The following is a 25,763-nucleotide window of genomic DNA, read 5'->3' on the forward strand; positions in this document are numbered from 1 at the left end:
TGTTTTAAAAATTGTAACTTAAAGCGGGCACAGCCTCAGTGTTCACGAGTGCTGGAAGTTGCACAGAATTTTCACAATGTTCAAGTTTGCGCTCAGCAGACCAGAGATTTACTCAGTGCTGAACATTTTTTGAGGGAACATTGGTCAAGGGCTATTAATACTTTCTGAAGGCACTGTATGTTCCAACATTCCCTCCATCTTGTGCCAATATCAGTTGTTTCAAAGTCTTATTTCCAATAGTTTCTATTTTTACTCTAAGAGATTGTCAGTTGGATGTGCTCTCTGAAAGGTTTGGTATATCTTCCCTATCATATGAACATCCTTTTCTGACTCAAATAGCATTTCCCCAAGATTGGTTATGATGTTCAAAAGATTTCAAATCAACATTTTGTGATATTAAACTTTTAAGTTGTATGTATTTGAAATGATCTACATTGGTCAGTCCAGAATGTATTTTTAATTCTGTCATGGAAATCAATGTATTTCCTATGACCAAGTCATTTACGGTTTCTATATCACGACTCAGGATATGACCCAGATGCAGACACAGGAGGTGGATAGTACAGTTCTCATAATATTTATTATACTAGGGGACAGGCCAGGGCTCGAAAACACGCTGGTAAGACTTGACGGGACAAGGCGAACTGGCAACAGACAAATGGGGACAAATGGGAGACACCTGGTGGGGGGTGGAGACAAGCACAAGGCAGGTGGCATTCTATGTCTTTAGTTTTGCAGGTGGACCAATTTATTGGTGCATTCCGAAAAGCTATCCAAGGATTGTTCCATAGGGTTGTTTGTTTTGGGAGTGACATATTGTTGAGTTTGAGTTTATTTTTGTTTGTACAGGGACAATGCACATTAATCAACGTTTCAGTAAAAGTGCAGGTTTTAGCCAGCCGGCTAATGTTCAATCTCAGTCCCTGGGCAGGTTATTAAAAACAATTACAATACCGACAAACAATGAGCAGTGAGCATAGGACAACCAACACGTAGCATGCAGACAGAGCAATAGCACAAAAAGCAACAAAACAAAATACATAAAAGCAACAAGAATACATGTCACTGCTGTTATAAGGAGCGGACCAAAGCGCAGCGTTTTCGTTCCACATATTTATTAGATCGTGAAACTAAATGCAAATAACAAATAAACTTAACGACAAAACAACAAACCGTGACGCAGGAGGAACATACACACTCACAAAATATAATCACCCACAAGGACATGTGGGAAAACATCAACTTAAATATGGCCTCCAATTAGAGACAACGACAACCAGCTGCCTCTAATTGGAGGTCATGCCAAACAACGACCAACATAGAAATACAAAAACTTGAACTGAACATAGATATACAAAAACAGATAAACACCCCCTGACCACTCTACCAAGAAAACAACAACCTACTATGGTCAGGATGTGACAATACGTCAAATGTTCTTCCATATTGTTTTAGTGTTCTTAACTATGAAGTTGTTTATGTTATTAGCTTCATGCTTTTCATTTATTGACGCTTGTTTACTGCATTTCTACACAATTTTTTAACTCTAAAATTATATTTGGAGAACAGCAAAATGCAAAAATAAACTAGAGTACTCCAGCCATTATCACTGCACCAAATACCCATTGTTTCAGACTCCTAATTATCCTTACACCTCTAAAGACTCTAGCCACTTCCATGCCAGTCGGAGGAACTTACGTGTTTTACCTCTGAACACCCAAAAGCTTGTTTCTCCACCGACTTTTGGGGGGTTAACAACACTCGGTGGAGACTAGAGATCCTGACTGCCAACACGTTCAGCCTGAGACATGCCATTAAGTTATCCTCACACCTCCCCATTGTTACAGTATGAAGGAAGTTAGAGGTAGTTTCGCAAGCCAATGCTCGTTAGTGCAGTGACTGGCGGTGCAGGTGCTGGAGGAGTGCTCTGCTGTAGGAATAGTTGAGCTACTGGTGTCATCAGCCTTTCGTTTATATCAGCCACAGTATTGTAGTCTTGCATCTGAGTCAGCCTGGCAATGAGTTGTTGGAAATCCATGCTCTCTTTTGGTGATGCATCGTTTCGCTTGCGTGAAGAGGCTCCTGTTGGGGCCCGCGGGTTCCCACAAACAAATTTTATCATTGAAAAAATAAAAACAGTCAATAGTTGCTTATCTCCTTTACTGTATTTTACTACGCTTGAAAGAATAGTTTTTTTTTATCATTTACTGCATTTCTACACAATTTAACAACACTAAATTGCTATTTGGAGAACAGCCAAATACATGACTTGCCAAATCATTATTTTAATTGAACTGAATTGAGAACAATTGATATTGAAAGAGAGCTAAATGAGGAAATGATCAGTGACATAAGGTTGTGAAAGACACACACACACAAAGACAGAGAGAGAGAGAGAGAGAGAGAGAGAGAGAGAGAGAGAGAGAGAGATGACAGGTCGTAGGAGACAATAACCAGTGTTGTGAGGTAAGTGTCACACCCTGACAATACAAACAATTACCTACCTACGTTCATACAGTACCTCCCCGTTCAACAAAGGGTATTTTAAAGACAGGACACAGAGAGCCAGAGCAGCTGATTAGGATGGACTCGTGGTGGGCATTGTGTGCTGTGGTAGTAGCGTTGACATGCATTGGAAAAGGTAAGAGGGAATTATTATTTCAAATCAAATGCAGTCAACTAAGCTATATGGAATTGTTTTAAGAAGGTCGTACCAAGGATAATTTAGCTATTTGATTTTGAATTTTAAGTTGTGCCTTCTTGAAATGCTTTCTGGAACATTTGAACTTTCATGTGCCTTCATAACAAACTTGTATGCTATCTGTAAACATGTATAAAATTGTTAAATTACAAGCCTGGTGCGTTTAGCCACGGAAAAGACAGGAACCTTCCCACTAGCCATGATTGGAAGCGTGCCATGTAGCACGCTTCTCTCTATAACATGAGCTGCTCAGTATGTGTACGTAATCATTCCTAAAGCAGCTTTTTTGAAAGATATCACGAAGAACTGTGATAATGTTGCTAATGCTCTCCACTCTCCATGTTCCGGAGGACCGAGTTTTGAAATCAGTGGAATGCCTGGTGGAAACATATCTCTAGCTTAAACAGATTTTTATTGGGATTTTTTTACGTTGCTAATTCGATTTTTGTGGGAGCGTGGACATCAACCTTAAGGGGTTAAAAAGACTGCCTGTGAATATTTTGTGTTTGAAAAGAGAAGAGGATTCAAACGGTGAATATGTTTGATATTACTGCTTTAACAGTATATTACAGGACCACAATCTATTTTGGACTGTGTTTATATTTGTTTTGGTAATGTGAACTGCCTCAGTAAAAACAAATATCAAATTTAGGTTAAAAGTGCACTGACATTATTTGGTTAAAAACAACCCAGTCCTGGGTAAATATTGGACAGAAGACACGTTGGGTTGACCCGTCAGAGTAAATGTCATTCCGGTTCATTCATTGTATTGTCTACACATGTTTAGGTTGAGCACTGACACTTTTGTAACTTAATGAGTATGATAATTAAAACATAATATTCTTCACAGCACTGTCCCAAGTGATACTATTGTTTCAAATTACTTTTTTGGGGGGGTTTCCACACAGAATAAATAAAAGATTATCCCTCAAACTACTGTTATATATTCTTATCATGAATGATGTGTTCTTTAACAATAAGAAATAGACTAGTCTAGCCCAGCCCAGCCCACATTATTATGTCATTCACTGCTGGATTTCAGCCACTTTACACAGTGATGTTGTTGGTTTAGATATTAAGATAATGAGAATATTTCTAACACAGGAGGTCGGTGGCACCCTAATTGGGGAGGATGGGCTCGTGGTAAATGGCTGGAGCAGAATTAGTGGAAAAATATTAACTACCTCAATCAAACACATGATTTCCATGTATTTGATGCCATTCGTTCCGTTCCAGCCATTATGAGCTGTCCTCCCCTCAGCAGCCTCCGCTGATTTCTAAGAAGGTTCAAACTTGAAATTCTGGAAATGGCTGTTTTCTTTCTTTCCATCCTCCCTTAGAATGACTTCCACTGAGCGGCAATGAATAGTATGAGCAAAGGAAGGTTGGTATGCCAAAAATGCATTGCGTTAAACCACACGTTTTGCCTATGACCAATAGAAGGGTATTATTTCCAGTGGTGGAAAAAGTACCCAATTGTCATACTTGTCATACCTTAATAGATAATGACTCAAGTAAAAGTGAAAGTCACCCAGTAAAATTCTACTTGAGTAAAAGTAAAAAAAGTATTTGGTTTTAAATATACTTAAGTATCAAAAGTAAATGTAATTGCAAAAATATACTTAAGTATCAAAAGTATAACTCCTTTCAAATTCCTTATATTAAGCAAACCAGATGGCATGATTTTCTATTTTTTCTTTTTATTTACGGACAGGCAGGGCACAACATAATTTACATAATTTAATTTAACATAATTTACAAACAAAGCATTTGTGTTTAGTGAGTCCGCCAGATCAGATGACCAGGGATGTTCTCTTTACGTGCATGAATTAGACCATTTGTCACGACTTCCACCGAAGGTGGCTCCTCTCCCTGTTCGGGCGGTGCTCGGCGGTCGTCGTCGCCGGCCTACTAGCTGCCACCGATCCATTTTTCCTTTTCGTTTGTGTCTGTCTGTTTTGTTTTGCACCTGTGTCCTATTAGTTAATTTCGGTGGGTTTATTAACCTCCGCTGCCTGCTATTCTTTGTGCGGGATTACTTGCAGTTGTTGTTACTATAGGGGTGCGGTTTGCGCCACAGGGTCTCCCCTCCCCTCCCCCCTCCTCCTCCTCCTCCTCCTCCTCCTCCTCCTCATGGTCGTGTTGTACCGTTTGTAGTTTATTTAGGAGTAGAGATTTCTCCTCCGTGTGTTATATTTATTTCCCTGTGTGTGGCGACTTCGTTGGGTGTGTTTCCCCACCTGTAGTTGTCGTGTTTTGGGACGTTCAATAAACGATTGTCCTACTGGAAATTCCTTGCTCTCCTGCTCCTGACTCCTGCACCTACCTCTTCTTAGGAGGCACCTAACACCATTTTCCTGTCCTGCTAAGCATTGAAAATGTAACGCGTGCTTTTCGGTGTCAGGGAAAATGTATGCATTAAATAATGGAGTACATTATTTTCTTCGGGAATGTAGTGAAGTAAAAGTAATCGAAAAAATAAATAGTAAAGTACATATACTCAAAAGAACTACTTAAGTAGTACTTTAAAGTATTTTTACTTAAGTACTTTACACCACTGAATATTTCTGGTTAGTGGGCTGTTTCAGTGAATAACCAGTTTGTTATTTTTCCCTTGTCTCCATTCATTCTGGATAATTACAAACCCGTGTTTTATATAGAGAATCATTATATTCTAGTAGATAGACAAACTGTAAGATTTCACAGGCACTTTCTAATTCCAGCAACTTAAAGGGTTAGTTCAGCGATTTTACATAGTATTTATATATTAGCTTCCTCCCCCATTTAGCATGTCAATTTAAGTAGTATAACCTGGTAACTGAAAAAATCTTTAACACCAATCCACTTTCCCTCACCCAGGTGGCCATGCACAGTTGGATGGTAAGTTATTACACACAACTGCAGAACTTCAAATCAGCTTTGTTTCTTGTTGCTCTTTTTATACTGTGAGGGATTTGTGTGTTCTCTCATGAGCCGCCTCTCATCGGTTTGTATCCTCCAGTGTGCGGCACAGCTCCTCTCAACACAAAGATCGTGGGGGGTCATAATGCAGTGGCAGGGAGCTGGCCATGGCAGGCCAGTCTGCACAGATCCAACATCCATTTTTGTGGAGGCTCCCTTATCAGCAAAGACTGGGTCCTGACTGCTGCTCACTGCTTCGCCAGGTAGAATGACATAACCTTACCCATCCGGGGTTGGGTTAAATGCACAAGACACATTTCAGTTGAATGCATTCATTTGTACAACTGACTAGGTATCCCCCTTTCCCCAAACCTGTATATTATGCCAATGTGTGATTGAAACGTCTCTATACACTGTATTTGTCTATGTACTATTTTATCTACTGTATTCATGAATAATCACTTAATTCAGAGAGCTAATTCAAATCACGTATTTTGGTAATTTGAGGACAACTCTACCATGTAAATACAAAAACTTGAGTTAAAAACTTGAAAATGACATTTCCTAACGAAAATGTATGTGCTTGCTAGCTTCTCTTGAAGCATCTATGGTTGTCAAATAAGTGACTCCAGAGAGGTGACATTATCTCTCTAAAAATACATTACAGAATGAGGTAAATTGTGTCAGCAAGCACACTAACAATCACACTTATAATCTTTAGCCTCAACTCCCTTCATTCTCAGCACCAGCACTTCTGGCCTGCTTGTCTACCTGGGCCGGCAAAATCAGAAAAGCATCAACCCCAACGAGGTGTCCCAAACGGTCTCTCAGATCATCCGCCACCCCAACTACAACAGTGCAACCCATGACAATGACATATGTCTGCTGAAGCTCTCGTCATCTGTCACCTTCACTAACTACGTTCGGCCGGTCTGCCTGACAGCAGGGAGCAGCACATACTACAATGGAACTACTAGCTGGGTCACTGGTTGGGGCAATATCAATAGTGGAGGTTAGAACTGATGATCCAAATGCTGACTTTGCATTGTCAAGCCACAGTCAGGCCCAGAATTATTGGCACCCTTGACAAAGATGATTTAAAAAAACGATTAAATAAATATTTCTTTCAATGCCTCACCTTGCGAGGATAACGGCACTGAGCCTTTTCCTAATATGAGGTATCTCAGACCATTCCTCCGTACATAATCTTTCCAGATCCTTGATATCCTTCATCGTCAAACCACAGGTTATCAATGGGTTTAATGTCCGGTGACTGCAAAAGGTTAATTTTGTGGTCAATTGACCATTTCTTTGTGGATGTTGATGTGTGCTTGGGGTTGTTGTCTTGCTGGAAGATCCACTTGTGGCAAAGTTTCAGCCTCCTGACAGAGGCAAGAAGTTTTTTTTCTAAAATGCCCTACTACTGGGTGAAGTTCATGATGCTGTTGACCCTAACAAGGGCCTCAGGAACAGTGGAAGCAAAATAGCCCCATAACATCAAAGATCCAGCACCATATTTGACAGTAGGTTTCGGGTTCTTTTCTGCTTATGCATCCTTATTTCGACGCCAAAACCACCACTGGTGTTTGTGGCCAAAGAGCTCTCCCTCTGTACTCAAATCTCATAAAACATATTAGGAAAAAGCTCAGTGCCATTATTTTTTGCATGGCAAGGTATTGAAAAAAGAGGCGCTAATAATTTTCACCCCTATGTTTTTCAGATTTTTTTTATTACATGTTCTCTGAGCAATTGTTTTAGTATAACATCATTTTCCATACAATATAGCTCAGTATTCGTATTATTTTATAGTATTGTTTTGCTCATCTTTATCAGGGGTGCCAATAATTCTGGACCTGACTGTACAACCTTTACCTGTACATATATCACTTTTTGGCAAGTTCAGTTTGTATCAATACAGTTGGAGCAGATCACAAAGGATCAGAAATGTATACAACGGTTTATCGGTAAAAGGTGACCTGTCTCTCATGGTCTCTCCTCCTCAGTGTCCCTGCCCTCACCCCAGACCCTACAGGAGGTGGAGCAGCCAATAGTGGGGAACAGGAAGTGTACCTGTCTCTATGCTGGAGTGGGTTCAATCACAGGCAACATGATCTGTGCTGGTCTATTGGCGGGAGGAAAGGGTTCCTGTCAGGTGATACATGGCTGTGTTTAATTCCAAATACTGTAGTTGCAGAGCTAAATCTGCATTTTAGCTGCGGTTTGCAGAGCTATTATTTGAAGGTCCCGAACAGTCATTCTGATTCCCATGTAAAATAACTTTTTGTATGACTACTTTTTCTCTCGTGTCAAACTACCAGGAAGTCTGAAAATACAGACTGAGTGGCGAGCTAGTAGGCTGAGTGGGCGGGTAGCTCACAGTTCTTTGAAAATATCTTTGTCAGGCAACATGGATGCAGTGAGCATTGTTGCGGTGAGCATTGTTGCAAGCAAATTTCCTTACACACAAAGCAGCTCAAACAACATTGAACTTGCATTCAACATCCAATCCTGTCATACATCATCACATCATGCTTTCACAAATGATTTGTCCAACTATTTTGTTTTTGTAACATCATCAATATAGACAAAATGTTGGCCATATCATTTATCTAGCTAGCCCAAATGGAATTGTCAGCACTGTTTATCAAGCTAGCTAGCTAATTCATTTTGGACAATTTCAATTCGGGTGCATCTTCACCACCACAATTGCAGCATTTAGGCTCAGCTGGCGTACGATACCCCTCCCATCTACATACACATGACACATGACCAAATAATGTGCCTTTATCACACTGCTTGGGTTTGGGTCACGTAGGCTCTCACAGGGTATCTCATAAAACCCAAATACATGTGAGAAGGCAGAGACTCTTCATAAAAAAACGATAGAATGGATGGGGTGGGCTTCCTTACTCCATCCGCCATGCGGGTCAGACGTTGTGCACCAACCGCTTGATCCAATTCTTCACGTGTACACTTTGCATTTACTTCTAGCGCCACCCCAGAGAACACCCTTGATAGGTGCCCTGCTTCAAAGATCCACACATGACGCATTCCAATCCGATATCTTCTTGAGGCGCAGAGCATGCTCCTTCTGTTCCATAGATATGCAAAACAACATAATAAGCCCACTTCTCGTTACTCTCATCGACGCCACCTCATCCAGCGCATCCACCATTTTTATAGAGACTTCAAACTGATCTCCCAGGTAACAACATCAGTTCAAGGTTATTATGGGTAACAGCACAAACTGGAAATATCTCAGGAGATACACAGTTGCTATCTGGAAATACCCTTGCTGGGGACACTGAAGGTTGCTTTGTAAAGATGTTTACTTTTCCATCTGCCCACACCTTACTACCTGCCAAATCATTCCCCAAAATCATGTGGACTCCCTCTACTGGCAACTGGGGTCTAACCCCAACATCTACATCACCCTCTACCAGACCACATTTTAAGGTAACTTCATGTAAACGAGAAGAGAATGGAACTAAATCCATACCACATACCATTACACATCTGCTAGTATCAGACTCCTTAGAGAATGGCAAAACAGATTCCAGAATAAAAGAATCTAAAGCTCCGGTGTCTCTTAAGATCTTGATCGAAACATTTTGGTTGCCATCTTTCAGGGATACTACACCATCCGAAATAAAAGCTGAAAAATCACAATGGGAAGACTGAGAATCAAACTCAACTAGTGGCTGAAAAAGCTCACCCTGGTGGTCAGAGGCTGAAACAGGAGCTGCCATCACAGCAGGTTTAACTTGACCTGACTTTTTCGATTTAAGTAGAGGACAATCTTTCTTCCAATGTCCTTCAACTAAACAGTAGCGACAGGTATTAGCATTCACCGGTGCTTTAAGTCCTCCAGACCCAAACTTCTGTTGAGGCTTTTGTCACAACTCTCTGAACCCTGCAGACAGCCCGCAGGGTTCAGAGAGAAATTACAAACTAGGTTAAAGGAGCACGAGACAGAGCATCAGCAATAATATTATCCTTACCCCTAATGTGTCTAATATCCAGGTTGAATGGTTGCAAGAACAAAGCCCGACACCTCTAATTATATTTGCTGACACGCTGCAGTCAAATTTTGGCAGCTATCTAAACAACGCCCCACCTTCTGCGATGACCGTTACAAGGCGGCACATAATGAAATTAGGTAAGAGAATAATACATTACCATTGGTGTATTAAAATGAGAGGCCTTATGTGATGTCACATAAAGCCCTTAATAATCCCGCCTCCTGAATCCAAGTGTTTTGACATGGGGTAGGGGACCAGTAACTTTATGATCAAACTTTATCAAATGTAGAAGCAGCAGTAATAGTTTGTTCTGGTTTCATCCAAATATCATCCAATTTCAAGAAAAACATGATTTTGACTGTGTATGACCTTTAAAGACAAATTAGAGATGATCACAAACCAAAATCATGAGAACTTCTGCTGGAAATTGCATTGTTCACTGACCCTGGTGTAACATTTGTCTCTGTACAGGGAGACTCAGGGGGGCCGCTAGTGAGCAAATCGGGCTCAGTCTGGATCCAGTCTGGTGTTGTGAGTTTCGGAGTAAGCTGTGCTAAACCAAATTTTCCAGGAGTGTATGCCAGAGTGTCCCAGTACCAGGCCTGGATCAAGAGCCAGATCAGCACTGACCAACCAGGCTTCGTCACCTTCTCCTCCAGTGGGAATAACTCTGACCTCACTGTCACCTGTGCCGCACTGTCCGGTGGGGCCACACACCTCCTCTCCTTCTCCCTCTCCCTCCTCCTCTCCCTCTCTCCTATTCTCCTTTCTTTTTATCTTTTCTTATAGGACATACACTGAAAGCGGACTCTATGTCCGCTACACTTCTCATTGTATGTGAAAAGCACTGTAATAGTATGTTAAAACTGTCAACAATAAGTGACTGGTTTCATTCAATATGAATATGAATCTACTGAATCTACTGAATCTACTGAATCTACTGGATCTACTAATATTTTCTTCTTGTGATGTAAGTAATTAAGTTGGAGAGCAAATGTAATTGTGTTATGCTATAGGATTACATTTGGTTGATTATCAGACCTCAGTTCATGATTGTTAAGAGAGTAACACATAGACATCACACGTGATGATTAAATGGAAACCAATTTTTATTATTATTTAACACGTTGTGTATATTTTTTCCATCTTGAGTATAATACATCTGCAAATAGATACATTCTTTATAGTGAACCACAGCTATTTATCATTGAGCTGAGAATACCTCTCAACAAGCCTCTCCTATCATGTAATGGTGGACAGGCAGGCATGTAACTATCAGACTGCCATAAATACCAAGTGTGTATTCATTTAGACCAAGACAGTAGCAAACAGTTGCGAAACCATTTACTCTTTGCTTTATTGGTATTTTTTAAGGAGTGGGGCAGTCCCACTAATTTGTTTGCTTTTATTGAAGAGATAGAACAGTGTTGGAAAGACAGGGAGAGGGTGAGTCAAAGGGCAGTGAGATAGATTCAAACCCATGCCGACTCTGGCATACATGTGTTCCAGGGTCAGCGGCTGTAACCACTGGACCACACAGGCCATGTTAAACCGTTTACTCTGAAGGGAAATGTTGGGCAACGGAAACAAGAGTTCCTATTGGACAAATTCAGGTAGGTCCCGTTCCGTTCTGTTTGATTCTGTTGGCTTCTGTTTGGTTTGTTTGGTTCCTAGTGAATATACCCCAACTGGTAACCCTCTTACCTGGATTGGGTCATACAAACTCACTTAACCAGAGAGGTGATATCATCTCTTTAACTAAAATACATCACAGAATTCTACTTATAATAAAAGGAATGACATGCATAAATGAATCAGCGTAAAACCAAATGTCCAATCATCAACTCAAATTTGAGTTCATACATTTACAGATCCAAAATTATTGGCACCCTTGATAAAGATAAGCAAAAAATACTACAAATGAAATAATACAAACACTAAGCTATTTAAAAACAACAACAATTCTGAGCTGTATTGTTTGCTCAAAGAAATTGGAAATTATATGATTGAATATGTTTTATATATATATATATTATTTATTCTATTAGCCTTTAAAAATGATCAACTTGGATTAGCTAACACAACGTGCCATTGGAACACAGGAGTGATAGTTGCTGATAATGGGCCTCTGTACGCCTATGTAGATATTTCATTAAAAATCAGCCGTTTCCAGCTTCAATAGTCATTTGTTAATGTTGTAATGTCTACACTGTATTTCTGATCAATTTGATGTTATTTTAATGGACAAGAAATGTGCTTTTCTTTCGAAAACAAGGACATTTCTAAGTAACCCCAAACTTTTGAACGGTAGTGTATATATTTGCAAACTTGAACATTGAAAATTCTGTGCAACTTCCAGCGTGTGTTTAATATGAACACTGAGGCTGTACCCGCTTTAAGTTACAGTTTTAACAGTGGCCATGTAGGCTACTGTGGCTATTTGATCATAATGTAGGCCTACAGAGACCATCAAAAACAATGGAGAAAATGCATCCCATAACATTTTAACATGGAAATAGCTTACAGTAGCACCCAATGTGTGGTGTTCAGTGTAGGTCTACTTTCCATGACACTTTTGAAAAAAAAAACATGCAGGGCTTAACATTAACCTGTTTATCCACTTGTCCTTCAGACAAGGAGGTGACTGAAAATGTTGTTGTGTTGTTTAATGCAAGAAACCACTTTACAAAATACAAGTAATTATTATTCCCATACCATTATTACAGAGAATCAGACAAATACTGCCCTCTGCCTATTGGTTACTTAGCTTATTCAAGCCTGTCTCAAAATACAACCCTGCCCCTTTAAGACAAAACAAAATCTCTTTACCTGATTTGCTTTTCAAAGATGTCTAGAAATGTATATGTTTTGTGCTCTGTAGGAAGCAATCACTCCCTATTACTGACTACAACTGATCTATAACTAGGCTCATAACTCACTATCTAGCAAAGTATATGAACAAAATGTGCACATGTGGCTACATGCAGCTTTCGCTTTGATCTCAAAACAAGTGCGTCTACTCACCACCGCTCATGCTGTAAACACAGTCCAGTTAAAAGTAAATGGCACAGATCCATATATGGCAATGGTCTATTTGCATATAAGCCTACTGCAGCTCTGATTGTTTATGCCACATCGGTCTGTGTAGAGTATGGGCTGTAGTGCATGTCAATGCAATAGAATCCTACTCCGATGCATTCTGCCTACAACAAAATCACTTGCAGAGTTAGTATTCTTTCGGTATGTTGCATTGAAAGTTTATTCGATCGCACTGCCACAGTAAAGGAAAACATTGATAGGGTTAACAGGAAAAACTCTAGAACAGTGGTCACCAACTGAAAGCTGAGTCAAAATGCAAACCGAGATCTACCGCTCAGATTTTTTTTTAACATAACTTAAAAAACGTAAGCCTTTACAACATTAAACAATTAAAACAGTACTGTAGCAATGAGGTTTGTGCAGTAAGCTATAGGCCCAACACATTAACACCGCATATTGGCATTGCTTGAATTGCCCTGTCAATGCATTGTTGTTGGGACATTTCTTTAAATTATATTTCAAAATTTGAGGTAGGCTATATGATCACACCTGTAATTGATCCATTGTTGTAATTACTTGTGAAGCACAGCCGAGTGAGCATACATTTAAATCATTTGCTTTTTATTTTCATTTTATTGGACTGATGGTGCCTGTATCTGAGGGTCAGTCTCAGGGGAGACAGAGAGCAGCAGACTGAGGGTCCGCCTCTCAACATCCCCTCTGCTCTCCTTTACCAAAAAGGGACACCGTTTTCCAGCTGATGGTGAAACTCAAGTCACACCGCATTATTTCTGCCTCTTGCACAAATTCATGTTGTTACTCCTATGAACAGAGAAAATCTAATATTCCTTGACATTAAAAAAGACCCAAACCGCTAATAATAACAACTAAAGCATATAGATACACTTTCCTACTCATTCATTACTGCTGCAGTGATTGTTGTAGCACTGAGTGTAAACAGGAAGAACGTGCATTTTATGGGTTATAAAAGTGTTGAATACTAAGAGTTGACAGTGCTGAGTAAGAACTTAAGCAGGCAACAAAGGAGTGGCTCAAGAAGAAGCACATTAAGGTCCTGGAGTGGCCTAGCCAGTCTCCAGACCTTAATCCCATAGAAAATCTGTGGAGGGAGCTAAAGGTTCACGTTGCCAAACGTCAGCCTCGAAACCTTAATGAGTTGGAGAATATCTGCAAAGAGGAGTGGGGCAAAATCCCTCCTGAGATGTGTGCAAACCTGGTGGCCAACTACAAGAAATGTCTGACCTCTGTGATTGCCAACAAGGGTTTTGCCACCAAGTACTAAGTCATGTTTTGCAGAGGGGTCAAATACTTATTTCCCTCATTAAAATGCAAATCATTTTATAACATTTTTGATATGCGTTTTTCTGGATTGTTTTGTTGTTATTCTGTCTCTCACTGTTCAAATAAACCTACCATTAAAATTATAAACGGATCATTTCTTTGTCAATGGGCAAACGTACAAAATCAGCAGGGGATAAAATACGTTTTTTCCCTCACTGTAGTTGGAGATCATAGACACTCGAGTTGGCACTTTGTTTGAGAAATAGCACGCATTACAAATAAAAACAAACAAACCATGTAAAATAGTTGTTGTTGAGATGCGGTCAGATATTCAGAAGGAGGCAGAAGGTTCTGGTGCATACGTGTTATTTATTTACAGTGTTCAAGTATAGTGGTAAATGGTAAAGATATTCACAATATTTACAATGCCAAACTGGATGAATAGACCTACGGGTGATAGAAAACAAACGAACGGAGCCTATTGCAGGCTTACCCTGCTGCTACCTTAGCTAGGCAGGTTGGGGTGTACCAGGCTCAAGCAGCCTGTCCAGTCAATTTTCCAAAACAGAAGTCAATTGCCACCTAAAACAAGGCCATCCTGGAATGTACCATAAATCACCATAACACACAAAACTGGCTAATAAACACAAATATAATTATGTAGAAGTACCACATTACATAATATTGAAACATTCAAATATACAAACATTTCATAGTGATCAATCTACGAGACATCTACAGTTGAAGTCGGAAGTTTACATACACTTAGGTTGGAGTCATTAAAACTCGTTTTTCAACCACTCCACAAATTTCATCTACTTTGTGCATGACACAAGTCATTTTTCCAGCAATTGTTTACAGACAGATTATTTCACTTATAATTCACTGTATCACAATTCCAGTGGGTCAGAAGTTTACATACACTAAGTTGACTGTGCCTTTAAACAGCTTGGAAAATTCCAGAAAATTATGTCATGGCTTTAGAAGCTTCTGATATGCTAATTGACATAATTTGAGTCAATTGGAGGTGTACCTGTGGATGTATTTCAAGGCCTACCTTCAAACTCAGTGCCTCTTTGTTTGACATCATGGGAAAATCAGAAGAAATCAGCCAAGACCTCAGAAAAAGAAATGTAGAACTCCACAAGTCTGGTTCATCCTTGGGAGCAATTTCCAAACACCTGAAGGTACCACATTCATATGTACAAACAATTTTACGCAAGTATAAACACCATGGGACCACGCAGCTGTCATACCTCTCAGGAAGGAGACGCGTTCTGTCTCCTAGGGATGAATGTACTTTGGTGCGAAAAGTGCAAATCAATCCCAGAACAACAGCAAAGGACCTTGTGAATATGCTGGAGGAAACAGGTACAAAAGTATATCCACAGTAAAACGAGTCCTATATCGACATAACCTGAAAGGCCGCTCAGCAAGGAAGAAGCCTCTGCTCCAAAACCGCCATAAAAAAATTCAGACTACGGTTTGCAGCTGCGCATGGGGACAAAGATCGTACTTTTTGGAGAAATGTCCTCTGGTCTGATGAAACAAAATAGAACTATTTGGCCATAATGACCATTGTTATGTTTGGAGGAAAAAGGGGGACGCTTGCAAGCCGAAGAACACCATCCCAACCGTGAAGCACAGGGGTGGAAGCATCATGTTGTGGGGGTGCTTTGCTGCAGGAGGGATTGATGCACTTCACAAAATAGATGGCTTCATGAGGAAGGACAATGATGTGGATATACATCTCAAGACATCAGTCAGGAAGTTAAAGCTTGGTCGCAAATGGGTCTTCCAAATGGACAATGACCCAAAGGATACTTCCAAAGTTGTGGCAAAATGGCTTAAGGACAACAAAGTCAAGGTATTGGAGTAGCCATCACAAAGCCCTGACCTCAAACCTATAGAAAATTTGTGGGCAGAACTGAAAAAGCCTGTGCGAGCAAGGAGGCCTTCAAACCTGACTCAATTACACCAGCTCTGTCAGGAGGAATGGGCCAAAATTCACCCAACTTATTGTGGGAAGCATGTGGAAGGCTACCCGACGCGTTTGACCCAAGTTAAACAATTTAAAGGCAATGCTTCCAAATACTAATTGAGTGTATGTAAACTTCGTACCCACTGGGGATGTGATGAAAGAAATAAAAGCTGAAATAAATCATTCTCTCTACTATTATTCTGACATTTCACATTCTTACAATAAAGTGGTGATCCTAACTGACCTAAGACAGGGAATTTTTACTAGGATTAAATGTCAGGAATTGTGAAAAACTGAGTTTACATACATCTTAGCCAAATACATTTAAACTTCCGACTTCAACTGTAATAATGATGGGTGTGGTTTTGATGGGACTGTTTTACTCTCCACAGTGTAAAACAATAACTCTAGTTATTAACAGCAACACTGGGGGTTATTTTACAACACTGAGTGTTAAACTCACTCTGTAAGAGTGAAATTAACGCCTGACTCAACACTAGAAATATAACACTGAAATATCAACGCTGGCCAATTTGCTGTGTACACTTTATGTGACTGGCGACGTAAGCAACATCTTTTTAGTTATGACACCAATTAGTAGGCTATTCTGCTGACACTGACAAACAGATACCAATGACATCCATCTAATCTAGGCCTACGAAAAGGGGAGACACAATTGTACAATATGATGTCCATCTAGCCTGGATGCCTGGATGTCACTGTGGCCCCATCATCGGATGGGGCCACAGTGTCTTCTGATCCCTCCTGTCTCAGCCTCCAGTATTTATGCTGCAGTAGTTTATGTGTCGGGGGGCTAGGGTCAGTCTGTTACATCTGGAGTATTTCTCTTGTCTTATCCGGTGTCCTGTGTGTATTTAAATATGCTCTCTCTAATTCTCTTTCTCTCTTTCTGTCTTTCTCTCGGAGGACCTGAGCCCTAGGACCATGCCTCAGGACTACCTGGTATGATGACTCCTTGCTGTCCCCAGTCCACCTGGCCGTGCTGCTGCTCCAGTTTCAACTGTTCTGCCTGCGGCTATGGAACCCTGACCTGTTCACCGGACGTGCTTGTTGCACCCTCGACAACTACTATGATTATTATTATTTGACCATGCTGGTCATTTATGAACATTTTAACATTTTAACATTTTGACCATGTTCTGTTTTAATATCCACCCTGCACAGCCAGAAGAGGACTGGCCACCCCTCATAGCCTGGTTCCTCTCTAGGTTTCTTCCTAGGTTTTTGGCCTTTCTAGGGAGTTTTTCCTAGGGAGTTTTTCCTAGCCACCGTGCTTCTTTCACATGCTTTGCTTGCTGTTTGGGGTTTTAGGCTGGGTTTCTGTACAGCACTTTGAGAATATCAGCTGATGTACGAAGGGCTATATAAAAATAAATTTGATTTGATTTGATTGTCCCCCCCAAAATCTTTCCAGTGGTACTGATCCAATGATGAACGATAGTGAATATGCACCTATTTACCAGGGATATGGCCAACGCTCTACGCTGGTACCAATAAAGCTACTGTTCACTCAATTGGGAGTTGAGAATCTTGATAACTTGAGGCAGAATAGACTATTTACTTTGTCTTTGTTTTCAGCAATAGCCATTTGCTTTCTAAACTATATTTTTCCGACAATTGTATTTAGAAATAATGTGATAGTCGCCAATTAAACTGCTTTTCACTGACAGCTACAACTCAGGGCAGCGCACCACGCACACTGCCCAAGTTGTGCACTAAAAACAATCCACAGCTCATTTTTAAAAGAAGCAAATGATCCTCTGTGGCCAAATCACATCCTCTGGTGGAGTATTTTAAAATATTTATGTATAGACATGTGTAATTATATAGCAAATTTGGGCACATTTTATTACATTTACTTTAGGGGAAGTTTATAATCCCTAGCCTATTGGATGTGCTGCCTATGCCGACGTCAATGTGAAAGTAACCGGTGCACAAAACAGCTGGCCACCAGCCAGAGTTCAAATGCTGATGTTATATCTAGCTTAGCTGTCAAAGAACGCACATCTGCACAGTTTCACATTGTACATCATTCTGTTATTTAATGACATGTGCCACTCATTCTGACACCCATTCATCCGTAAAGCAGCACACTGTTGTAAATCATAACAATGTACAGTACGACGAACAGCACGTTGTACCATACATAACATTTCCCCCCTTTCTAAAACCAGGGACTGGTACCATATATAAAAAATGTCCATAGGGCAAGAACCTAGAGTGATACCTGTACGAAAGAAACATTAACACTTAGACGGAAGAGGTAAATAACGACTCTACAAACTAGCCAGTTCAGTCCATTAACCTGGAGGTTGACTAAGACACCTAACGGAGCCTAAGAATGAAAGGAGGTTAAGTAGTCCCTCAGATGAGCAGGGCGAGTTCGTTCCCTCATAGGTCGTTCTTCAGCCGCCCCCGCAAGTGGCACTGGCCCTTGAGGAGCCCACAGAGGCTGGGGCTCGGGTGGTAGTAGTGGAGGTGGTCCATCAGGTGGCGCCTCTGGCCTTTATGTCAGTTTTGTGTTCCTTGAGTGGCTGGGACTTTTCTGAGGCGGCTGGCGTGCCAGCGTGATCCATTGCTCAGCATGAAGGTTGCGGCCCCCAGTTGTCGACTGACCTGCAAGGGGTCCTACCAGAATGAGGCCATTTTGTTGCACCGTTGAGGCTGACGGGCTCGTACCCAGTCTGACACTTGGATGATTGGCTTCTTCACCCTGTGTGCCTTGTCGAAACGCTGTTTCATTGCTCTTTGTTGCCTGGTCACTGCCTTCTTTCCTTGGGTGCGCCTAGTCGCCGGTTCTGCTGCTCTCTGTGTTCTGAGTCTGTCCAGTGGCAGATCCATCTCGCGACCTAGCATGAGAGATGCCGGGGAGACCTGTGTTGTGTGTTTGCTTGCTCTGTAGTGCATTAGCATTTGGTTCAAAGCAGTTTGGAACGTGCACCCCTGGAACAGGTGCGCTCTTATGCCGTTCTTCAGCTTTTGGTTGAAGCGTTCCATCCCTCCGATAGCTTGTGGGTTGTAGTAGGCCGTGCAGATGTGTTTGATTCCCTTGTTGCCGAGATAGGAGGAGAACTCAACAGAGGTTAGCTGGGGCCCATCGTCCGTGGTGAGAGTGGGGGGTAGGCCCCACCTTGTGAACAGACTGTCTAGGATGTTCACAATGGCTTGTGCTGTGACAGTTCTGAAAGGAACCCCTTCTGGCCACTTAAAGTGGATGTCATATGCCACCACCAGGAAGCGCTGATGGTGAGGGACTGCATGCCCATGGATCTTGCCACAGATGTCTAGCTGGATGTGCTCCCAGGGCCGGGACGGCCACGCGAGAGGCAGCAGTAGGGGTGAGGCGGACTTTCCTGTTTTCCCGCTGTAGCACAATCCCTGACCAGGGCTTCAATGTCGTGGTCGATGCCTGGCCACCACACAAGGTTTCGACATCGCAGCTTGACCTCCACTGTGCCCAAGTGACCCTCGTGCGCCATTGATAGAACACGTCAATGCAGGCCACTCGGGACCACAGTGCAAAACCCTCGAGAGACACAGACTTCTTCCCAGCAAGAAAGTTCGTGCTTCACCCTGGCGAAAGTTGCCAGCTCTTCTGGCACACGTGATGGCCATCCAGTGTGTATGTAGGTGTGCAGGGTACACAATGTGGGATCCTGTTCCGGTGCTTGCTTCAGCTCCTCCAGTGAGACAGCTGACTGAAGGGGAGCGTAGAGCATTTGTATGAGCTTTGTTTCGTTGTCGTCTGGCAAGACGGTCGGAGTAGGAGTGTCAAAGGAGCATGAGAGGAGGTCTCCCACCACGTTATCCCTCCCAGGAGTGAACTTCAGATGATTGTCATACTGTCTGAGGCGGTCGGTCCATTTGTGCAGCCGAAGTGGCTTGTGGCCAGTTCCTGCTGCCGACAGTAGCGTTGTGAGGCACTGGTGGTCAGTTTGGAGCGTGAACAACCGGCCGTATAGGTAGAGGTGCCACCTTTCGCAGGCCCAGACACAGGCCAGTGCTTCTCGTTAGCCCACAGAGTACCGTTGTTCAGTGGGGCTCAGGGCCCTTGAGGCGAATGCGACAGGCCTCTCAATGCCATTCTGCAGCTGTGAGAGGACAGCTCCTAGTGCTCCAGCTGAGGTGTCACAGGTGACAATGGTGGGGCAGACGGGTCAAAGTGAGCCAAGACTAGGGCTGTGGTGAGCTGGCTCTTCAGTGAGCGGACCGCATCTGAGCAGGCTGCCGTCCAGGCCCATGGCTCGTCCTTCTTGAAGAGCTGGCGATGGGGCGCTGTGGTCTGAGAGTAGGGGGGCAGAAACTAGAGGTAGTAGGCTGACATGCCCAAGAACGAGGCCACCTGAGAGGCTGAGGTCAGTTCCGGGATGCGGAGGACGGCTTCAATGTTCGACATGAGTGGGGCAATGCCTTTGGCCAACAGGCGGAACCCCACAAACTCGACGGCTGGAACTGCAAAAGTGCACTTTCCATCGTTCAGGGTCTGGATGTTCCGCAATAGACAACTGAATACTCTGTGGAGTTGATGGTCATGGATGTGGAGGTCATGGCCGTGGACCCCGATGTCATTCAGATAGACTGCCACCCCGGGTATTCTAGCAAAGATGGTGCTCATCACCTTCTGGAAGCAGCTGGGGGCAGAGCAAAGTCCAAAAGGCATGCGTGTGTATCTGAACACACCAGCATGCGTGACAAAGGCTGTGAGGTCTCTACTGGCTGGGTGGAGGGGCACCTGAAGATAACCCTGACACAGGTCGAGCTTCGTGAAGACTGTGAAACCATGAAATTGTGCGGTCAGCTCCCCAGCTGTAGGCAAGGGGTACTTATCCGGGACAACAGCCTTGTTCACAGCACGGAGATCCACACAGGTCCGGATTCCACCTGACTTTTTAGTTGCGATGACCAAGTTTGAAATCCAGGGGGCAGCGTTGACTGGCTCAATGATGTCTACCTCCAACTGTGACTGGAGATCTTTTGTGACGTCATCACGCAGTGCAAAGGGAATGCGCCGCCGGGGCTGCATGACTGCGGTCACGTCCGGGTTCACTAGGTAAAAGCTGTGAGGCAGCAGAGTCCATCAAACAGAGTTGGCCAGTTCTTTTGCCATGTGCCGGTAACTTGGTGGATAGCTGACCCACTCATCTCTCAGTGTGAACCACAAGCCTGTGAAGAGGTCGAGGCCCAAGAGGTTGGCACCCCGCTTTGCAAAGTGAAATGTGAATGATGGCAGATGCTTGGCACCGTAGAGCACTGGGACCTGGAGGGTGCCTGTAATGTCTATCTTGGATCTACCATACCCACACAGGGCAGTGGAGGACTGTTGGAGTGGTAGGTGACTGAAAAACTTGTAAGTGGCAAGGTTGAGCAACGACACCGCAGTGCCAGTATCGAGTAGCAAAGGCAAACCCACCTCGACCAGCTGGACAGTGCATGTCTTGAATGACACATGGTTAGTGGATACGGTTTGGATTTAAGTGTGTTCATGTTGAGAGTGAGATGAAAATAAGGGCCTGTTCTGGGTGGAGCTAGTAGGCTGGGGCAGAACGACACACTTTAGCAAAGTGATTGTATTTTGAACAGTTCTTGCATATTTTCTAACAGGCTGGGCAATTTGAAGCCCTTGAATTGTGAGAGCTAGAGCCCTACAGTTGCCACAGATACTTATGTTTGTTTTCAGTCTGCCGGCTGCAGGGGCATGCCGGTGTCTGTCTCCATGCAGCTATCAACGTGGGAGGGCGTGCGCAGCGTGTGATCGTTGTAGTGCGCCTGCACCGGCCGAAGCTGCTGTGTGAGAATGGCTGGGGGCTGATGTATGCTGCAGCTGTCTGTTAGCAAAATAGAGCATTTCAAAGCCGCTTCAACCTGTAGTGCTATTGTAATAGCTCCATCAAGTTGTACCTAGGCAGTGACGGAGCAGTGCTGTCCTCCACTTTTCTCAGATTCTAGAAAAGTCCATAGCTTTGACATGTGTTAAAACGTTCAAGCCAGCTATTCCACGGTACTGGAGGTTCGCCAGGCACGGCGAGGAATGGTGCAGGTTGTGGCAAACTGAATTCAGCCATCATCGTTGCCAATGTTATATCTAGTTTAGCTGTCAAAGAACGCACATCTGCACCGTTTCACATTGTACATCACTCTGTCGTGTAATGACATGCGCCACTCATTCTGACAACCCATTACATTTAAATTTACATTTTAGTCATTTAGCAGACGCTCTTATCCAGAGCGACTTAAAGTAGTGAATACATACATTTCATGCATTTAAAAAAAAAAAGTGTACTTGGTTAATCTGTAATCTGTAAAGCAGCACACTGTCGTAAACCATAACAATGTACAGTACGACTAACAGCACGTCGTACCACACATAATATTCACATCTGTCTGTCTTGGTGTTTGTAAATAAATATTGTCACTTGTAGAATGTTTATTTTGTTTCCAATTGTTGACTAAACAAACCTGCTTCTGTATGAACTGAATTACAATAATTTCACTGATGTAAATAAATAAAACAAACAAAGGTGTTTTAAAACAGATCGTGCAAGATTGCGTTGAGAATATGGCCACATTTAATTAAATAAAAGTCCGCTGTTTGTCCATTGAGTGACGTGTGTGCGCGCGCAGAATTTGCTCTAGTAGAGTCGACGGTATCCATGACGATATTACCTAAACAAAGCATAATGTTCAAGCACTGTTGAAGCTCCCTATCGTGTTTTCCTTCCTTTTCTGCTGATTTGAAGAACATGCGTATACATGTGTGATACCTCGTTTTCTTCATTCATGTTGATGGTATTTTAGTAGCTAAGTGAACAGGACTTTGGAACAGGGAGTTCCTGTTGTTGGGTCAACTGGCACATCAATCCAATGGCTTTGTGGAAGGGACACAGGCGAGAGCTGGGACAGACAAGCACAGGTGTCGGCCACATGTATGTGCAGCCCTTGCCTTTTTATGTGGAGAGTCACAAGGTAGGTGTAAGAGTAAGACGATTTACAATTTGAATTAGGCCTAATAAAGATTCAAAGAATTCGATTCAAAGAATTCTGATTATAAGTCTTATAATTTTAATAAGAGATATGGCTCGGGAGGTTTATGTGTTTCTGCAGCTATATTTTTCACCACCTATGGGCTATAGGCTATTTTTATGATTATCAGTGTTTAAAAGTGTTTACACCCACTCTCTCTAGCTTCGTTTCTACCTGAGCTAGCATGTCCTGATCTTGTTCACGTTCTGATCGTGTGCACATTTTCAGAAATATGGTATTAAAATGTGTCTCATATATCCACTGTCAGCATTGTGACCAGATTTCCTGTATGCAAATTATTTGACAGCTATTCTTTCAAAATAATATTGCTATATACATTTTTTAAGACACATTGATACCATAAATCAATAGTGCCCCCTGTCAATGATTTTGGGATAATGATGATTTACATGGTTTCACGGTCCAGATCTGTCTACACTTGTAAGATATTCAGACCCAATGCGTGCCTGACTTCCTCAAGGAGATCTGATCATAATCTGATCCCAATGCGTTTTTTAATAGTCTACCCTGTCTGAAAAATGTGGGTACAATCAGAATGTGGACAAGATCAGGACAAAGGATGCATGATAGAAGCAGGTATAAACAAGGCTTCTCTCTCTCTCTCTACACACACACACACACACACACCTTGTGTGTTTCAGGGTGCATCTCTGCCCCCTCTGTTCCAGCGTTCTCCCCTGGTGTCCACCAGCAGTCACTTCTCTGTCACCTCACGCTTGGAGCACGACAGGAAGCCTCAGATGGGGCCCCTGGCCAACACACAGCACCCACGTGCCCCTCCACACTGGAACACACACTTCCTCAATGAGCTGGCACAACAGGTGAGGTGGGAGCGATTGAGCGTGTGTGTATGTGTGGGTCTGTGTTTTCATTCAAAGGTAGCACCTGATTGGTTGTGTGTGTGTCGTCTCCCCCCCCCCCAGCTCAGGGACTGTGGGACAGGTCGCCTGCTCTCTCAGCCAATCAGTGAAATGCAGGACAGCTACAGGGGCCAGGCTGCTCCACAGGGCCCCCTGCTGGACCACTACTGCACCCTGCTGGTAAACAAACAAACTGACAATAATGTTGGGCAATATTTCATGTTCTGACATAATGACATAAGGCCCGATTCAGATAAGTACACTTAACATGGACTTAGGTCTAAGTTAATAAGCATGGATTTAAGTAAACATTTTTTTAACTGAAGTCCATGTTAAGTTAACTTCTCTCAAGTCTGAATAGTGTATTTGTGAAATGGAAATGGTGAATACATCTACCTTTCAAAAGTAAACAATGGAGCCAGTTGAATGTGTGAGTGGAAAGATGAGACTAAATGAATGAATGAATGAATGTCCAACCTGTATTCCAACAGATCTGTATATCTTCCCTCAGGCACTTTATGGACAGCTTGATCCAGGCCAGACCCCGACTGTGACAGCAGATCCTTATGTCAGCACAGCTCATGCATACTACAGGCGCTTTAGCAGGTACCACTACACCAGAGAAGTGTGATTGTGTGTCTGTGTGTGTGTGTGTGTGTGTGTGTGTATTTCCTTTATTTCGCCACTAGAGGGTAGTGTGCGTTTGTGTGTGTCCTATCCCTCTCTCCCCTACTTTTCACCTTTCTTTCTCTCCTCAGGTCAGAGATTGCCCCTTCCTCTGGTCTGGAAGCCCCTTCCTCCTACCTTAGCCTGAACAAGAGCTCCACCCACAGCCGCCTGCCGGGCCACAAAGCCCCTCCCACCATGTCCTGCCACCCTTGGCTGCCCCGCCCCTCTGTGCCCTTACCCTATGGAGGGAAACACAGCCTGTACAGGGACAGCTTCCGTGTGCCTGCCCCTCACCCTGCTCCCTCTGGTCCCTCGCCTGTTGCAATCCCAGACTGGCGACCAGCCGGGACTGAAACTGGGGCTGGAGGAGCTAAGAGAGGGCTACTCAGGGACATCGTGGAGGTCCCCAAAATGTACCTGACAGAGAACCGGGTCTATGGGGGGAACCGGACCGTACTGGTCTGAGACCGTGCTGGTACGTGTGTGTGTGTCAGAAAGACAACTACATGTGTGTATTTTGCCAGATGTCACCAAGTGTGATCTAATTTATACAAGGACCATGACCCCACTTTGGAGTCAACCGTCCCAGTGTTTTTTGTGACTATTTATCAAAGGCCCAATAAACAGGCAGGGTTTGAAGAGGACTGTAGTGGACTGATCGATTTATCAATCTCCACCGGTGATGCATGACCACGGGGTCCCAAGAGACACAACATATTTCAGGGAGTTGTTGGAAAAAGGCTGCGAAGGCTGAGCTGAGATCAGTTTGGGCATTAGTGTTTCTTATTGTTAATGTTTTAATGGGAGCAGGCTAAGCTGGTCCAATATCTGTGTTTAGGGGGTCCTTCAGTCTGGAGCTAGAGAGAGACAGACCAGGGCAGTATACTGTAAATACTGACTGTATGTATGTATGTATGTATGTATGTGTAGCGTGGTTCGTTCTGCGTTGTGTACTTTTAATCAGGACACTGCCACAACTGGAATTATGATGGTTGAATCATGTTTATTGGTCCTGCACACGAAGAGACAACACACAATATGTTAGCCCTCGGTGCAGTCACAGCTCTCGGGCACCTTGCTAGCTGAAGGTCCGGCCAAAAGAGCGGGAACTGCATACATACATTCAGTGCCCAACAGCACACTATACAATACAATAAAAATTATATACAACATATTCGGAACAAAATAAAAGACATACCTGCACACGAAGAGACAACACACAATAT

The 25,763-nt window shown here is 42.9% G+C and overlaps 2 protein-coding genes across 4 annotated transcripts; both read left to right on the forward strand.

Annotated features, from left to right (window-relative positions):
* The first annotated feature begins 2,460 nt into the window (after window positions 1-2,460).
* On the forward strand, window positions 2,461-10,742 carry LOC106600756 (chymotrypsin-like protease CTRL-1). Of its 2 annotated transcripts, XM_014192364.2 has the most exons (7): window positions 2,461-2,641; window positions 5,561-5,581; window positions 5,703-5,865; window positions 6,346-6,614; window positions 7,606-7,754; window positions 9,626-9,761; window positions 10,096-10,742. In XM_014192364.2, exons 1-7 carry the CDS (start codon window positions 2,584-2,586, stop codon window positions 10,179-10,181), a joined length of 882 nt encoding a protein of 293 aa, XP_014047839.2. In that variant the 5' UTR covers window positions 2,461-2,583; the 3' UTR covers window positions 10,182-10,742. The 2 variants fall into 2 exon arrangements, with proteins under 2 accessions (XP_014047839.2, XP_014047838.2); XM_014192363.2 differs by lacking the exon at window positions 9,626-9,761.
* An 11,567-nt stretch (window positions 10,743-22,309) lies between these two features.
* saxo3 (stabilizer of axonemal microtubules 3) lies at window positions 22,310-25,181 on the forward strand. Of its 2 annotated transcripts, none has more exons than XM_045714917.1 (5): window positions 22,310-22,930; window positions 23,677-23,829; window positions 23,932-24,048; window positions 24,380-24,474; window positions 24,627-25,181. In XM_045714917.1, the coding sequence occupies exons 1-5, from the start codon at window positions 22,829-22,831 to the stop codon at window positions 25,000-25,002; spliced, it is 843 nt and encodes a 280-aa protein (XP_045570873.1). In that variant the 5' UTR covers window positions 22,310-22,828; the 3' UTR covers window positions 25,003-25,181. The 2 variants fall into 2 exon arrangements, with proteins under 2 accessions (XP_045570873.1, XP_014047841.1); XM_014192366.2 differs by having other exon boundaries at window positions 22,581-22,930; window positions 23,650-23,829.
* The last annotated feature ends 582 nt before the right edge of the window (window positions 25,182-25,763 follow it).

This window comes from Salmo salar, chromosome ssa03 (genome assembly GCF_905237065.1).
Source record: "Salmo salar chromosome ssa03, Ssal_v3.1, whole genome shotgun sequence".
NCBI classification, from domain to species: domain Eukaryota; kingdom Metazoa; phylum Chordata; class Actinopteri; order Salmoniformes; family Salmonidae; genus Salmo; species Salmo salar.